The 16,341-nt window shown below is 35.3% G+C and overlaps 1 protein-coding gene across 1 annotated transcript; it reads right to left on the bottom strand.

Annotated features, from left to right (window-relative positions):
* Positions 1 to 10,760: 10,760 nt before the first annotated feature.
* Positions 10,761 to 14,425, bottom strand: LOC132279167 (uncharacterized). The gene is made up of 2 exons (XM_059781100.1): positions 13,997 to 14,425; positions 10,761 to 11,023 (listed from the first exon to the last, which is right to left on the bottom strand). Exons 1-2 carry the CDS (start codon positions 14,351 to 14,353, stop codon positions 10,994 to 10,996), a joined length of 387 nt encoding a protein of 128 aa, XP_059637083.1. The 5' UTR covers positions 14,354 to 14,425; the 3' UTR covers positions 10,761 to 10,993.
* Between the last annotated feature and the right edge of the window lie 1,916 nt (positions 14,426 to 16,341).

Genomic DNA, 16,341 nt, shown 5'->3' with positions numbered 1-16,341 from the left:
TGGTGAGAGAGTCCCAATAGTCGACTACTGTAGGCTCATCTTCAGAAATAAGATTTTCATTGGGATCTTGTGCATAACCAGCTAGACAGGAAAACTGATTGCCTTCTTGACTGGTCTGGCTAGAGACTGACACCATGGATGCATCATCTCGTACTGTAGGTGTGGAGGAATCAAAAGATTTAACAAATTTGGTCCTCATAAAATCCATGCATTTAACCATTAAATCTGCTTCGGTAATTAATGGTTGTTGCTTTCTGATCATATCTTTAACAAGTTCAAATGGGTTAAAGATTTCAGGTTCTGGAATTGTTAACTTTAGAACCTTATCCATATATTCCAGTGTTTTCTTTCTGATATGATGGAGGAGTGCTTGGATAGGGTCTTGAGTCATGCCGGACCACCATCTGTAATAAAAGATCCTCTAAAGGACTAGTAATTTGTCAGTGGTATAACCACATTGGAAATCCCATTTCCAAATCCAAGGGATTCCAAATTCAGTAAAGAACAATAGGGTGGATTTCCCTACAGGAATATTATCCTGTCCCCGTAATTGAGGATGAAATTGTTGCCATGGCAAGTATAATTGCCGAATTGATTCTGGCAAAATATCCAGATCAGGGCCAAATATAGCCCATCAGGGTATAACCCAGTTTGAGAAATCAGCCTTAACTGATTGAGGGCATATCTTGAAGAACCAAGAATGCTTATGCTTCGGATTTTGATAAAAGAAAGAATATGTCCAAGCTGAGATATAATCCCAATAATTGTAACTGTGACCATAGGATATTTTCCTTGGCAAATTAGGATTTAATCCCCAGTCACTAGGCCTTATAAGCCTCTTAAAGATAGCTTTACTATAAGTAAGAGGATTATCTTTGGAATTCGGAAATTGCTTCGTGTGGTTGATCTCCACAGAGGAAGTTTCAGTAAGAATGGCTTCATAGATATATCTATGGCGACCATCCGGTGCAGCATATTGTTGAGTTTGGAAATATCTGGATTTCACTTCCCAAGGATCTGGCATCCATTGCTCATCTTGAGAATCCAGTACTAATACTGTCTGAATATACCTTTGATTAGGTATCCATGGAGTTTCTTGTTCAAGAACCTCTTTCATGGTTGGTTTCTGTTGTTTCTGTTGTGTACTGCTGCTTCCTTTAGAAGGTGTGTTGAGCAGATCAGCAACATGATCCAAATATGGAAATTGATCATCATTTAGTGGTATAACCACTTTGGCCTTAGCCTTGTTTTTGCCACGAGCCTTTGGAGTATTACCCCGACCCTGCCCATGGGGGGGCTGATTCATGAACCCTGCAAAAATTCATGAGTTAGAAAATCGGGTAAAGAATTAGAACTGCCCTTAATATATTCAATAGAAAAATCAAAAGCAGATAAATCAGCTTGCCAACCAGCAAATATCTGTTTGGAAACTAAATTCTTTACATCTTTTTCCAGTACTTGTTTAGCAGCACTACAATCAATGCGTAACAAGAATTTCTGATTGATTAAATCATCTTGGAATTTATAAATGCATTTAACCAAAGAAAGAATTTCCTTTTTGATGGTTGAATAATTCAGTTGTGCATTTTTCCAAGTTCCTGAAGTGAAGCGAACAAGCTCCTCAGTTTCTGTATTTGGATTCTTTTGCTTAAGAATACCACCATATCCAATATTGGATGCATCTGTTTCCACAATTTTGAACCATGAAGAATTGGCTAGAGCTAAGCAAGGAATTTGTTTTACTCTGAGTTTAATCTTCTGGACGGCCTTGGTGTGTTCCAAAGTCCATGGGGAAAGAGATTTCCTTAACCGGGTGTACAAAATTGCTGTATCCTGTGCAAGATCTCGGTAGTGATTTCGAATATAATTCAAACTACCAAAAAATCTTTGAAGTTGAGTTTTATCTTTAATTTCGTTTAGAAATTTAGAAGCAAACTCAATACTGCGATCAATAGGTCTAATTTTCCCATCACAAATTTCATAACCAAGAAATCTGACCTTAGTTAAAAACAGTTTTAGTTTAGGAGCAGAAACTACTAAACCACTTCGGTAAATAACATATTTGAAAATTTTCAAGTGTTTATAATGCTGATCGATTGATTTTGAAAATATGAGAATATCATCAATATAAACAATAGAAAATTCAGTAAAAGGATTAAATATGTCATTCGAAATATGTTGAAATTTTGAAGGGGCGTACTGTCCATTCATACTGTCCAAAAGGTACGCAAAAAGCTGTTTTGTACCTGTCCTCTTCTGCAATCTGTACCTGGTAATATCCAGATTTAAGATCAAATTTAGAAAATATTACAGCAGATTGTAACCTATCTAAAAGATCTTTGATGTTGGGAATTGGATATCGGATCCAACTCAAAGCAAGATTGAGTGGTCGATAATAAATAACCAATCGAGGAATTCCTCTTTCTTTTTCAGCATTTTTATTAACATAAAAAGCTCTGCAACTCCATGGGGAGTGGCTGTCAGTAACAAGCTTCTTTGCCATTAAAGAGCTGATTTCAGTTTTGCATAATTCCAGGTAGTCAGCTTTCATGTGGCTGGGACTAGCTTTAGAAGGAATCATGAGATCGGTAAATCCTTTTTCATAGGGTAAAGAAACAATATGCTTCTTTCGGGCCCAAAAAGCATTAGGAATCTCACTACAGATTTCCTTTAGAAAATTTTGTCGTATGAACTCAATTTTCTGTTGCTCAGTGGGTTGTACCAATCTTTGACGAATTGCTAAGGAGGATACCTCCTTTTGCAAATAATTCAGTTGCTTTTCCTTAAAGATAATATTATCTTTAAGAGCATTGATATGCTTGTTTACTGGTGGGGTCAAAAACTGAAAAGTGATTGACTGGCCATGTAAATTAGAGTATATTCCATGAGAATCAATTTTCTCAATTGGCATGATTAAAGCTAAAAAGGGGTACCCAAAATAACTTGTTGTGCCATAATTCTGATAAGTAAGAAAGTAGATGGTAAACAAATACCTTCTTTACAAATGAAAACATGATTAAGTTTATACTTAATCTGCATCTTTCCTCCACTTGCACTGGTAAGACCTTGAGTGGTTTTCTCAAAATATTGAGTAGGAACCAATCCTTCCTGTATACAGTTCATATCTGCACCACTATCAACTAAGGCAATAACATTAGTGATAGTGTACTCTTGATTAATTACCAAATTGATAGAGATATACCATTTTTGGTAAGTAACTTGATTCAAGAGTTGAAGATAATTCGTGCTGTTGGATTGGGGAACTTCAATCTGGGATGATGAAGTTTCAGTTACAGATGTTGTTTTTAAAAGAGTAATTTCCAGTTCTATCTTAGTCTGACGAGACTTTAACTGACGAATTTCTTCTTTTAAAAGATTAATCTCCATTCTGAGATTAGGGAGATTAGCAGGACGTGAATTCTGTCCGTGGTGTTCTAATCTACTTAGAACTTCTTTCATGCTGTAATGATTTTCTACTCTCAGAAAATCTGGATTATCAGTATCCTCAGTAGTTCTTGCTAAAGCAGAACCGATTTCAAAGACTTTCATCTTGAGTTAAGGATCTTGAATGTGATCTATAAGATCCAATAAGGATTGTTGAGTCGAAGTCAAAACATTTAAGCTTAACCCATTCATTTCAACAATTGCCTTATAGTAATCATCATGAGAGGGATTACAGGAGCATTTTGGATTTCCAACTTCTGCTTCAGAGGAAGAAGAAGACTGTAATTCCATAACAACATCCCCATAATCAGCCGATGATTCTGATTCAGAAGAATTAGTATTAAGTAACAATTTACTTAATTGAAGTCTTAGTTCATCTTGTATGTGAAGACTACTAAGTTTCTCCTTAGTTCTGTACTTATTTGCATAGTGGCCTATGCGTCTACATTTGAAACATTTAGCCTCAGCCTTGGGCTTTCCTTTACCCTTTACTTTAGGAATATATTTCCTTTTGGGCTTAGTATACTGTCTAGAATTATCATTTTCCTTTGAATAACTCTTTCTTTTGGAATACTTCCTTTTATAAGGTTTATCAACCTTATTTCTTTTCCTAGGTTTAGGATAAGACAAGGGAGTCTGGTAGGCAAATTGATCACAAAATTCACCTACTTCCTTTCTACCAGTTAATCTTTGTGCTTTTAACTGGGATTGTAACTTCAGATCATTACAGAGAGCTAGACCTTCCTGGATTACAATATTGACTAATCCACCATAGGTATAGTTTCTGTAAGGGATAGAGATACCATTATGCAAATCTCTAAGTTTTTTCCTGATTCTTTCAGCAAAAAAGGTTGGTAAACCATCCACAAATTTTGCTTTCCAGTGCTCATGATTTGCATCATTAAGTTGGAGAACCTTTGCCAAGAAGACATCTTTATACCACCGAAAATGAGTTAAAGATGGACATCTGAGATTCTGTAGAAGTTCACGACTCCTTTCACTATTAGCTCCTTCGGGGCCAACAAAATGTTGGATAATAGTGGTGATGAGGGTGTAAACCGCATCTGGAGCAGGTCCTGGTTGTTGGGTAGCTTCATCTTTAACTATCTTGGTAGCAAAAAAGATTTCAGCTTTCTGAATGTCAGTGAGAACATTATCCCACCATCCTTTAAGGATTCCTGTAAAACCAACAACAACAAATTTAGCAATGGTTGGGTCAGTATTGTTGTTTATTTTACAGACTTGGCTATACATCAACATTTGATGAATAACCTCGTAAATCTGATAATCAGATTTGCCATCTATGTTCCATTCATAAATGGTCTTTCCATGAAAAGATTTCTGTGTATGAAAATAATCTTCTTCATACAAGATATCTTGAGGTGTAGGTCTGGGATAATAATATCGACTCGGAGCAGGGGCTGTATTGGAGTGGATATTTTTATCATAGATAATTCTGTTTAACTCAGGCATCTGAGTAAAATCAGTTTGGAAAACCTCAATAGGAGGTAACACATCATCAGAATCAGAACCTATTTCAGATTCATCATGGGATAAAGTCTGAATTTTAAGTCCTTGAATTTTCTAAGTAAGAAGAGTAAGAAATTCTTCATTCTTCTTAGGATGTGAAAGATTGAAGCCTTTAACTTCAATTGCAGGTTTTACCAATGCTTTGGATAAGGAAGCTTCTGGAGGGGAAGATTTATCAGAAATACACTTAGTATTAATTGTATGTAATACCGTGTCTATTCCTGTTTCAATTCTCCCAAGCTGGGACCCTATCGTTTGCAGACAGACATTGGTATAATTGTTTTGCCTGTAAACCTGAGAAATGTCTTTTTTAGTAGCATTACAGGACTGATCAATTATTTTAGGTTGGCTATAACCCTTGGTTTCCACTTTTGCACCACTATCAGGGTCAATTCTTTTCAGAATTAAATGTTCAGTGGGAGGATGGACAGAGTGATAAACCTTATCTTCAGATGTAGTCCATGGTTTGAGAAAATCATCCAATATGTTTATATTAACAAGAGAATGATTGGTCATAAAAAACCAAGAAACAAAAGGTATAACCATTTTGCGTTCTTGTAGAAAGTCATAAAATTGAGTTTTAAAAAGCTGTAATTGATTTTGGTCAAAAGCTTTAAAATACCAATTTTTGAATTCTTTATATTGATCCTGTTGAAATTCAGTATTAATGGCAATTCTATCAGGGACAAAATCCATTAAAACTAATATTCATGTGGGTCATTGATGTCTGTAGGATCATCAAATTGATCCTTGACAGATTCATTTCCGATTCCCATTTCAGATGGAGTTGGGCTGAATTCAATTCCAAATTGGCGACGAGACATACCTATTGGTGCCTTCTCGTAGACTCCTCTTGGAATTTGATTCTGAGATTGCTGTAATCCTTTCAGCTTGAGGTGATTGGAACCAACTACTCCAGGAGGGAGATCTTCCTTTCTGTAATCCGACGAGATCGAATGGCGAGAAGGAGGACAAGAAACATGATAAGGAAGATGACTTCCTTTAGATGATGTAGATCTGGGTAGATCTAATGATTTTCTGATATTCAGAAAAACATCACCATCCTGGTCCTGAATAACACAGTCTAAACTATGATGAGCAATTGGCTGTGCCGGAACTGCATTAGAAATTGTCCAATGTTCAGGAAATGTTATTTCACTACAAGGAATCATCCTTTTTGTGGCAATATTTGATGTGAACATATTGGTGTCCCATAACGCTGTTACTCCTTGAGAGTCTTTGCGTATGGCATTTGGACACATAGTATCAAGTACTTTGTAATGGATGCGATAAATAACACTTATCACTTCCGATCCAGGTGAATAATCATACCCATAGGTCTGAACACGAAGACTAACTGCCTCATGGATATTCTTATCTGTTAAAGATAAATTCAGACTAGGATAGACATTAAAATAAACCGGTCCATGACATAGACTGGTTTCCAGTGCACCCATCAAAGAGGGGTGAAATTTCAGACATCGAGCATCCCTAAGGGTTGCTTGAATACAAACATCCATACCTAGCAAGGTTAAAGGTTTAAAAGCAATTTGAATTAAACCTATATGGATGTACTTATATTTGTGCATGTGCCTCTGAAGGTCACGAGAAGACAACAATCTAATTATTGTGTCTTGAGTGCTTATTTAAATTTAATGTAATTTACCTTTCTTATCTTGACGTTATAAAAGTGCGTGAACCTAGCGTAAAAGGATATATTTAAAAATTAATATCTTATTATTATAATAAAAAATATTTAAAACTACACTATTAAAAAGTTAAATTTCAAAAAGAACTATTTTTTTTTTTGGACAAATTACACAAACCACCCTCGAGGTTTTTATATTGTGCATGTAGATAGAAGTTATAATAATATTACAGAAAGATCCATATTGACCGTTTGACCACAAAAAATCAATATAAATTTACACTTTTGACTTTAAAATTAAAGTATTTATTTTTAATGAAAAAAATAAAAGATATTGTATATTGGGAAGTTTCATTTTTGCCCCTGGGTAAACCCCATCGCTTCCCTACCACATCACTTCTCTTTTCTCTCTCTAAACACATCAATCGAATCATGCATTTCCAAGGAGACGAAGAAGTTGGGACGACGCCAAGCCAAGTCAACGAAAAATCATCCATGTTCCCTCCCAGCATTGTTAGTAGGGGTGCACACGGTTCGGTTTCGAACGGTTCCGGTTCTGACCGGAACCGGAACCGTTCACAACAATTCCTTAAAAATGGAACTGGAATCGGAACCGTGAAGGTATGAAACCGAATTAGAACTGACTGTTTGTTGTTTTGTTCCTTTGTTCAGTAGAATCACTAGTGATTTGAAGGCTTTGTTGAGCCCATAGCTAAAGCAATTAAAAAAAAAAACTAATAGTATAAATTCTATAATATTTCAGTCATCCCTTGGTAATAAATAAATGATAGTCTGAAATCTGAAATTCTGAATAACCTTTCAAAATACAAAATGAGAGGATGAATGAGATACTGCTTGAAGAATCAAGATGAGAGGTTGTAAGGCTGTAAGCCGCGATCTGAAGATAAGAGGATGAGAGAAGGCGAGGCGTCGAAGGCGATGAGGATTCGAGGAAGCTTGAGATTCAGCGAGGGCGATGACTGTCGAGGAAGCTTAGCTGCTTGAGATGAGGGGAGGTGAGGGTTTGCTTGAAAGATGAGATGAGACTTTAGGTAAATTAGGTTAGACTTTAGTCTTTAGATGAGTTTTTCACTTTTTTTGTGGCTATATGAGTGACCACGTGGCTGAGACTATGACTAGGTCTATGAGTGACTGAGTTTAGTTACTGAATTTACTTTAGTCTTAATTATATATATATATATATATATATATATATATATATATATATATATATATATATGGTTTCGGTTCTTACCGATTCCCTCGGGCTGAAACTGGAACCGAAACCGTATGTCCACGGTTCCTAAATTCGGAATCGGGACCAGAACCGAAACCGTGAGAATCAGAAAAAATGATTTTGGTCTTCACGGTTCCGGTTCTTTTGTGTACCCCTAATTATTAGTGCAACCTCCTACACCACCACCACCCGCAACATCATTATTAACCACATCTGTTTTTACTTTCCATAAATTAATTGAAATGGGCTCAATCAAATACACATATACTGCATCATCCAAACATACTACAGCATACACAGAGGGAATAGGATAAAAGATATAGAGAGAGAAGATCTAGAAGAAAATCACCCACCCATCGTTGGGAACGTACTGCATCAGGATACCGACGGCGGCATAGTCACCGGGGAAATTTAAGTAAAGCTAATCAATGAGTCATCCCAACGGTGGAAATTCCAAGATGACCTTCAAAACAAAACATTCGCAGATCTGTTTCCTTTCTGATTTTTATTTTAAAGAGTGACTGATGGCTATGATTCGAGATTTTTACGGGTTCGATTGGGTTCTTTGTGGGTTTAATTAGGATTGTTTGTGGGTTTGAGTGGGTGGCAGTGATGGTGGTGGGGTGGCGTTGCAGCAGACAAGCTCTTTGTGGCGATGAGGGGGTTTTGCTATTGGGTCTCACGATTATTGGATTAGATTTGGTGAGATGGGTTAGGGATTTTTGCTTGTTGCAGATGCTGAAGGGGCGGTTTTGCTTTTTACGACAGTGGTGGTGGTTGTGGCGTCGAGGTTGTGATGGTGAGTGGAGAAAGAAAGAAAGAATGGGTGGGCGGTGGGTGGTGGCAGCGGCGGCAGGTGGTGGTGCGATTGTTGTTGAATGGTGGGTTTGAGTTGTCATAGATTAAGGGCGGATGGCAGAAACGGGGCGATTGGGGAACTACGGTAGTGCACAGCGAGATGGATCCGGCTTTAGCGACGGCAGCTTGTGCACACTGAGGTGGATATGGGCTGGCTGTGAACGCGAAGGGCTGGTTGTGGCTTCGACTGTGAGCTCGAGGATGATGGAAGCGAGCTCGGCTTTAATGGAGGCAGGGGCGAGCTCGGCTTTGATGGGCTCGGCCATGGAGGATGTCGGCTGTGAAGGAGGCGGCGATGAGCTCGGATGGGATGAGCTTAGCTGTAACGGATGTCGGCTGTGATGGAGGCGACGGTGAGCTTGGATGCGGTGAGCGAGGTTGAGCTCGGATGGTGAAAAGCTGTGTGGTGATGGCGGTGACGGGCCAATGAGTTTGGAACAGAGGAGTCTTAGGGGCAAAACCATAACTTTAACAATACACAAAAAGATTTTTTCATTAAACAAATAGTTTAACTCCAAGGACAAAAATGTAAATTCATATCAATCCGCTAACCACAGGCCTTTATGTTATATTATGACCATTTTCTATCTACATGTATAAGTTGAAAACTTGAGAGGTCCTTTGTGCAATTTGCCTTTATTTATTTATTTTTTTTGGGTTGAACTGAGGAAAATGTTACTTTCCTTCCCTTGTTTCTTACAAAAACTAAGTGTTGGAAAATTATTGGCGGACCCGCCAAAAAAATGTTCTCAAGTATTATCATTGAGACCTTTTTTGTTTTTCAATTTTTTTGCTTTTGTGTTGAGGAAAAAGGTTAAACAAGTGAATATGGCATTACTTTCTTCACTTCACTAACTTTAACAGTATTCGTTCTGTAAAGCAGAATCATTTATGGTACATACGTATGACCACACTGGATAGTGACATTCTTGTACATATACTGTATATAATATATATACATATATATATAGACATACATACATACATACATACAAACTGATATACGTTTACGTCAATGTTTACATATTGTAGAGGAGGGAATCGAGAGAAAGCTATATAACTTGAAAAAAAATAATAATAATAAAAAAGAAAAAGAAAATGTTCTTGATTTTTAACTTTTAAAACTGTCATTACACACACCCACATATGATATATCCATTGATGCATTGCAATATAGCATGCGACTTTAAGAGCTTACATAAGTATCTCACGGTAACTCTAACCAATATTTGGTACATCTCTGAATATAATGCAATGTTCTAGGAGTTTCAATTCCTTGAGATCACCTCACTGTCTACACAGCATCTCTAATTGAATTTCACCAGTGATATTGTTTCAAAAATAGTATGACCCATCATGGTGTTATAAGTGTGATTAAAATGATAGTTACACGTATTCAAAGTCAAAGAACGAGAGTTATAGCTAGCAAGTAAAATTTTATATGAATCACATTTCAACAAACTCGCTGTTGAATTACAGGCTCCTTTTCATGTTTATCATGTCTGCCATTGGAAGTGTGGCTACTTGATTCCTACTATTACACTCCGTAACTTTAAGAACTATATGCCTGGGCTATCTTAAAATCTCAGATCAAGAAGAAAATCACGACGAAAATTAAGAGAGTGAAATGAATGCATAATCTCTGGCGGCTTGTGGAAGTGAATATCGTACAAAACTGTTATGGAAGAACAAGAAGTTCTGTACTGGGTATATTTTGATCAGTTGGTGTTATGTTTACCAGACAAGAACTCTCCATAGAGGACTGTTCTTTCTATCAACCAATCATGTAGTTCTATATGGATCATCCATGAAGAGCTGAATTCATCGGCAAGGAGGCTGCAACAATGATACAAAACTGACCGAACTGGACCGGAGCTGAACTCACTGTGATCAACTACTGCACCACTCAATTATGGTTAATCTCAGATAAATGATTTGGGACTGCCTTCTGGTTCGTGTGCTTTACATTACTATTACCACAACTAAATCAAGTTTTTACTCTCTCAACCAGAAAAAAAAAAAAAAAAAAAAGTTACTTCAAAGTTACAAACCAAGCAACTACATTCATAGGTCAATGCTTTCAAAAGTTACAAACCAAGCAACTACATTCATAGGTCAATGCTTTCAAAATAAAACAAACATACATTGCTACCTCCATAAATTAATGTCAATGTCTAAATCATGTTTATTTGGAATTTCTCTTACCAGAAAAACTGTTCAAGCACATTTGGTTAATACAAATATCCCAAGAAACAAGCAGATGGGGCGAGGTATATTTATTGCTTCTTCTCTTCTGCTTTCCTTGGCTGAGAAAGAAGGATAAAAAAAACAGTATTAGATATTAACTACTACAGCTCTAATGGGCTATCTCAGCAGACTTCAACATATATATGTGTGCGTGTGTGAACTTTTTTGCAGCATAAAATGCATTTTGCACATACAAAAGGTTCTACAAGTGGATGCGTGATCTGAATTGATAGATGCTGATTGTAGAGCTTAGCATGATCAACCCAATAGTTCTTTTAAGTAATTTTTTGAGCAAACTGAGAACATAAAGAAGAGAAACAGAAGCTGCTATTACTTTCGGCTTTTGAGGTAGTGTTTGCATGGGACACCATTTCTAGTATAATTTATGCAGTAATAAGTTCAAACCCAAATTATTTCCCTTTTGTAGACCCGAGCCCAAAGAAGGAAAAGAACGGACTAAAGCAAGGCAGTAGAATCTCTTCCTGCAGTCGCATCAGCTCAGTGTCTCACATGGAATTATTCACCTCTTATACCATAAACCGGATCTAGGCTAGGATCCTACTTCCTTCATTATTCATAAACACACTCTCTCTCTCTCTCTACACACACACACACACACACGTATAAACACAGAGAAACAGAAGCTGGTATTACTTTCGTTTAGCCCACTCATTTGGAAACCATTTTTCGCCGTTTGGAGACCTCCAACTAGCTTTTTATTTTTTGAGCTTCAAAAGTGCTATTTTAAGAATATCACTAATACAATTTGTAATGATAGACATTGCGACACCCGTCGTAAGTATATTGTATCTCTACATGCTGTTATGGTGATATTTTATTACGTCCAGATCCTTAGTTTTTTCTTTATGTATTTTTTATTTATTTCGTGGTAGTATCCCAAATTTTCACATAATGTATCGCCACATTGACTGCGTCTTACTTTGATTGATACATATCTCAGTCACAAGTCAGTCCTATCTCTGGCATTGCTTGACTGAAAAAAGTTAAGGCACACAAGCATATGAATTTTGAGAGAAAAAAAAAATTCAGGGCGGCCACCGAGTTGTTTTCCAAAACAGCCAATCTAACTGCCTCTCTATTCTGTCTAAAAAGACTAACCATGCAATTGCATGCATCTAACATAAATAATAGCGTTCAAATCCAAGAACATTTGAGCCACTCTTCAACACATCTTCCACTTCCAAGTTTAAATAAATCAACTGCACAAGTTATCTGACCTAGGCCCATGACAACAATAGAGTTAGTGAGGTACACTTATTGCTTTGCAAAGCTCAGATTGTCAAGTGTGAGAATGCAAGTTCAAGTATAAAGCAGGCATTTGTATCTAATAATGCATGCTAGGTGTCTACCCGCTTTTCCTAGCATCCTTGTCCTAACAATTGGGCAATTGGCAATGGTCTTTATTTATTATCAAACATCCACTCAAAACAACATAAACTGCATAAACAATATAATAAACAAATTTATATTTATTATTCTATTGATAACATAATTGCATAAGCTGTTCATTCAATACTTAACAATAAAGATGCTAAAATGCACACCTATTTTTGCTCTATCCTATGTAATAATGAGAATTGTGTTTCGTATTCTTAGATGAGTACTTTGATCAATTATAGGAAATGGTCTCGTTACTTAGCATGTTTACAAATTTTAACTAGCATAATTGCATAAGCTGTTTGTTCTATAATACATAATAAAGATGCTTAAATTTGCACCTTTTTGGTCACATTGGACACTTTACATAAACATACTGTTGTAGGATAGTATCAACCAATTATACATGTATACTTGTATTGCATCAATTTGTAGGAGATGACATTGTTGAACACAGAAGTGGAACTCATCTTTATGTCCCTGTTACACTCATGATCCTTCACAATCAATAACGAAGTTCATTTCTAGAGCCACATATGCAAGTTATCACAGCCTATTTTATTTTATTTTATATATATATATTGAAAAAGACTTAAATGACAGAACATCAAGTAGCTATGTCACTTATATTATGACATTATGCAACCATATTTGATATTCTAATTTTTTAAAGGGACAAGCATTTAAAATTACCAAACTACCCATTTAAAGAAAGTGTTAGTTGTAATAAGTTTTCACAATGTTGGGGATATTTTGGTAAGTAAATTATCTTTTTACCTTGACTATTCAATTGGGACAAGAATTTTGAGATAGCCAAAAATGAAAAGAGGGAAAAGAATTTTGGGACGGTAGGACTAACGGAGAAATCATAATTTAATTCCCATTGTATAAATATGTTGGTTAACTTAAAAGAGATAAAAGTAGGTGGTGCAGTTTCTGAAATCTGATCATGTTTTTGAGCTAGGAACAATTTATTAATGTCAAAACTTAGACCAAATTCCACATACTGTCATTAACAACATTCGGGGAATCTTACACACTCTGAAATCTTAAAAGTCAAGGCTTAATTTTAAACTTAATACTTGAATGGTTATAATTGAAGTTTAAATATCAGCAATTTGGCCGCACAAAAACAAGAACTTGGTTGCTAGTCTCCAACATACCAAATAATCAACACCCCAAAACTGGTGAAACCATGAAAGAGTTCTCACCCAAAGGCCAAAACCAGTCTTGAACTTGGGTGAGCTATACAATCACCAACAAAATTCACCATTTAACCAAGTAGCCTCCTTAACCATCACTAACAAGCACGCATAAAGAGAAAAATAAAAACTATAGACAAAGGTAACTTTCATCAGTACATGAATTGAAACAGAATAACATTCATGCACTGTTTGACTAAATAAATCATAGAATGACACAAAAGAAAGCAAATTTAAGGACTCATCAATTGGTGACCAGATCAAAGAATCAAATTACCACAATAATATGTATTCACAAGGAAACCACTCAAACTCATTCACCAAATAATCAAATCCACACCAACTATTCGACGAAATGCCACAATTAAATTACAACGAACAACACGCAAAAACAGAAAACCCATAAATAATTAGAGTGAGGGAAACAATTACCTTGGTACCAGGGGCTGGTTGGTGGAGCTCTTCGTCGGGAATGATGACAGGCCATTTCTCGCCGGCGTCACGGAACATCTGCTCGGTCTCGAGATACTGACCCTTCTCGAGAATCATGTTCCTGATGGTCTGTGCCGGGGTGGTGGTGGCGTCGAAGGCCTCCTCGACGCCGTTGACGAAGGTGACTGTAATCTGCGGCGGCTGCTCGTCAGTCCGGCGTTTGACGAGCACCTGACAGCCAGGGTTGGACTCCTTGGCCTTGCGGGCATTGCACTGTGCCAAGAACTCCATGCACGCGGCCGTGCGTGGGTCAAGCGCGTTGAACTCTATCCTCACCTTTGACAAGAACTTCAGCATCTTCCCTGATTCTCTCTCCCTCGTCTTGGCCTTGCGGGCATTCCACAGTTGTTTTAAGTGACCACAAATACCTAACGAGTAAAATATATTGATATAAAAATGAAAGGGATGTGATAGTTGGAAATTAAGCACGGTACTTGTTTGGGCTATGCAAAAGGGCGGATTCAGGAAGGAATTGTTAATTCGGGCTAGTATTTATTTGGGTAAGCTAACAATAGTTTTTTTTTAGTTGGGCTAAAATTGTTTTTATTTATTTATTTTTATTTTTTATTTTTAGACTCAAGTGCAAAAAGCAGTGCTTATGTGTAAAAAATATCCATAAAGTTTTAATTTGGTACAAATAGGTCCATCTGACAAATTTTAATCCTAAGTTGATTAAATTACCCTTACTGAACAATTTTATAAAATATATAAAAATAAATAGTTTTATAAAACGACCGAAAAAAGACACTATTGGAGGATGCTCCTCACGTGCAAAAAAAAACCTCTAAAATTTCAATTTTGTGCAATTAGGTCCCTCTGACAAATTTAAACCCTAAGTTAACTAAATTACTTTTAGTAAACCATTTTATAAAATTATTTATACAATATATAAAAATAAATAATTTTATAAAATGACCGAAAATAACACACTTGGAGGACACCAGTAACGGACAAGTAAAGATAAAAATATAAAATAAAAATAAAAGTATAAAAGAAAAGTAAAGATAAAAATAGAAAAAAAAAATGAAAATAAAGTGCAAACTTAAGAAAACAAATCAGCTCCAAAATCTGTAAACCAATGCATACTGATATTCAGATTTTTTTTTTAAAAAATTTTGTTTACCAGTGTTGGTACGAAAAATAATAATAATAATAAAAAAAAAACAAATTTTTAATAATAAAGAAAAACAAATTTTAGTAAAAAAGAGTAAACTGAAATCTAAAAAAATTCAAATCATTGTTCTACAAATTCTCAAAGTTAAAAAAAAAAAAAATGTTTAGAGATATATATAGAGAAAAAAGTTTCAAATATATATATATATATATATATATATATATATATAATATGCACAACCACTATATTATGAAATTAGTAGCATATATACCTCCTTGAACATTTTTGATAAAGTAAAAGGGCAAAACGGATATTACAATACTAATTTATGTCAGAATGGTTATTTTTGCTTAATATGAAAAGATTAGGGATATTTTTTTTTACACGCTTTTTCAAATAGGGATAAAAATACTATACGAAATATACTTTGCGCTTGTTCTATATATAATATATACATTTCAAAAATCTAGATATATCAACATGACGTATTGTAATTTGGTAGTACAAAATATAAAATTTATAAATTTAAATGATGATTGCATGTCTGGTTATATATACAGTTAACAAATTTTTATACTCCCTTGAAAAATAAGTTGAGCGTTATATTGAGGGGATCACTTTTGGACTAAATTACACACACACACACACAATCTGTTGAAAATGTTGCATTTTAATATTCAGTAGTTGGTAAATATTATTATGATTTTTTCAAAAGTGTCAGATACGAAATTAGAGTACCAGATATGTTATAAATAAAAGTAAATGCTTTTAGAATTATAAATACGTTTAAGAAGTATCAAACATATATATCCATAGTCAAGAGTTGAATATCAATTTGTTTTAGGGGCATCCTATTAAAGATGATAAATTATACTTTTTTTTTCAAGTTACAAGATAATAAGTCCAAAAATAGAACTGTAATGATTGTTGACTAATATTTAATAATTTAAATAACAATTATTTAAAAAAATTAGTAATATAAAATACCGACCTTAAGAGTCCTTTGAGCAACGAATTTATTTTGCAAATTGTGAAGAAAAAAAAATAGTTTGAATAAAGGAATGCATTTTTTCTTTTTTTGAAGAGAATGTAAAAATTTAGAAGAAGAATGAAAAGAAAGGAAAATGTAAAGGGATTTTTAGAAAATAATTATTTTAGTGGGCATTTTTGT

Source organism: Cornus florida, unplaced genomic scaffold, assembly GCF_030987335.1.
Source record: "Cornus florida cultivar Cherokee Brave unplaced genomic scaffold, ASM3098733v1 CherokeeBrave_3.0.0_Hap2_Chr10, whole genome shotgun sequence".
Taxonomy (NCBI): domain Eukaryota; kingdom Viridiplantae; phylum Streptophyta; class Magnoliopsida; order Cornales; family Cornaceae; genus Cornus; species Cornus florida.
The sequence above is the reverse complement of the archived record's forward strand: the minus strand, read 5'-3'. Positions and strand labels throughout refer to the sequence as shown.